Source organism: Thermobia domestica, chromosome 8 (genome assembly GCF_964235325.1).
Source record: "Thermobia domestica chromosome 8, izTheDome1.hap1.1, whole genome shotgun sequence".
NCBI classification, from domain to species: Eukaryota; Metazoa; Arthropoda; class Insecta; order Zygentoma; family Lepismatidae; genus Thermobia; species Thermobia domestica.
This window is the reverse complement of record NC_137461.1, coordinates 263,531,670-263,533,046: the sequence shown is the minus strand read 5'-3', so window position 1 is coordinate 263,533,046 and position 1,377 is coordinate 263,531,670. Positions and strand designations below refer to the sequence as shown.

The window sequence follows — 1,377 nt, the reverse complement described above, 5'->3', positions numbered from 1 at the left end:
GCGAATTAAATAATATCAAGCCTCTGATTTATACGAGGGTTGGAACTTAAATAGTGGCAACACTGCTGTGGAAACACTATGCAATGAAATGTACTAGTGGCACTGATAGCGCACGTTGTTGACATACCTACCTACCCTCCGAGCAAATAGATTCGCTCCTTCCACGTCACCGGCAGGCGCACAGGCGAGGGAAACACAGTCACTTGTGAGCGAGCGGTCTAACGTAAAGGTGTCACTATGTTTTCGAAACAGGAACAACGGAGTTGGATCAAGATTGAATGTGCCAGAGGTCGTACAGCACGACAGTGTCATCAAGGGCTTCGAGAGGCGTGTGGGGATTCGGCATTGTCGTACAGAACAGTGGCACGGTGGGTAAAAGCCTTCAACGAAGGTCGGCAAACTGTGGCAGACATGCATCGGTCAGGTCGTCCTAGCGTCTCTGAAGAAGAAATGCAAGCTGTTGGCGCGTTAGTGGACAGTGATCGACGCCTGACGATTCGTGACTTTGCCCACGAAACCGGATTAGCGCATGCGACTGTGCTTCGCATCCTGAAGGAACGCCTGGGCATGCGTAAAATTGCATCACGATGGGTTCCGTATGAGTTGACGGAAATGCAGAAATGGATACGTTACGACGCTGCTCGGACGCACTTGCAATTTTGCACATGCCCAGGCGTTCCTTCAGGATGCGAAGCACAGTCGCATGCGCTAATCCGGTTTCGTGGGCGAGCTCACGAATCGTCAGGCGTCGATTACTGTCCACTAACGCTGCAACAGCTTGCATTTCTTCTTCAGAGATGCTAGGACGACCTGACCGATGCATGTCTGCCACAGTTTGCCGACCTTCGTTGAAGGCTTTTACCCACCGTGCCACTGTTCTGTACGACAATGCCGAATCCCCACACGCCTCTTGAAGCCCTTGATGACACTGTCGTGCTGTACGACCTCTGGCACATTCAATCTTGATCCAACTCCATTGTTCCTGTTTCGAAAACATAGTGACATCTTTACGTTAGACCGCTCGCTCACAAGTGACTGTGTTTCCCTCGCCTGTGCGCCTGCCGGTGACGTGGGAGGAGCGAATCTATTTGCTCGGAGGGTAGGTAGGTATGTCAACAACGTGCGCTATCAGTGCCACTAGTACATTTCATTGCATAGTGTTTCCACAGCAGTGTTGCCACTATTTTAAGTTCCAACCCTCGTATCTATATATATATATATATATATATATATATATATATATATATATATATATGTAGAGAGAGAGAGAGAGAGAGAGAGAGAGAGGAACTGTACCAAATCCGGGCCCGGGTCCATAAAATGGGCCCATCGATTACTGCTCCGGATATTAGCGTAGAATGCTACAAATACGCTGAG

The 1,377-nt window shown here is 49.1% G+C and overlaps 1 protein-coding gene across 1 annotated transcript; it reads left to right on the top strand.

The window, feature by feature from the left end:
- The first annotated feature begins 411 nt into the window (after positions 1-411).
- Positions 412-804, top strand: LOC145692563 (protein GVQW3-like). Its single transcript, XM_081767872.1, has one exon. The coding sequence runs from the start codon at positions 412-414 to the stop codon at positions 802-804; it is 393 nt and encodes a 130-aa protein (XP_081623998.1).
- The last annotated feature ends 573 nt before the right edge of the window (positions 805-1,377 follow it).

What these genes read in the sequence shown, in the direction of transcription:
- LOC145692563 (XM_081767872.1), top strand. Translation starts at nt 412, where the DNA reads ATGCATCGGTCAGGTCGTCCTAGCGTCTCTGAAGAAGAAATGCAAGCT.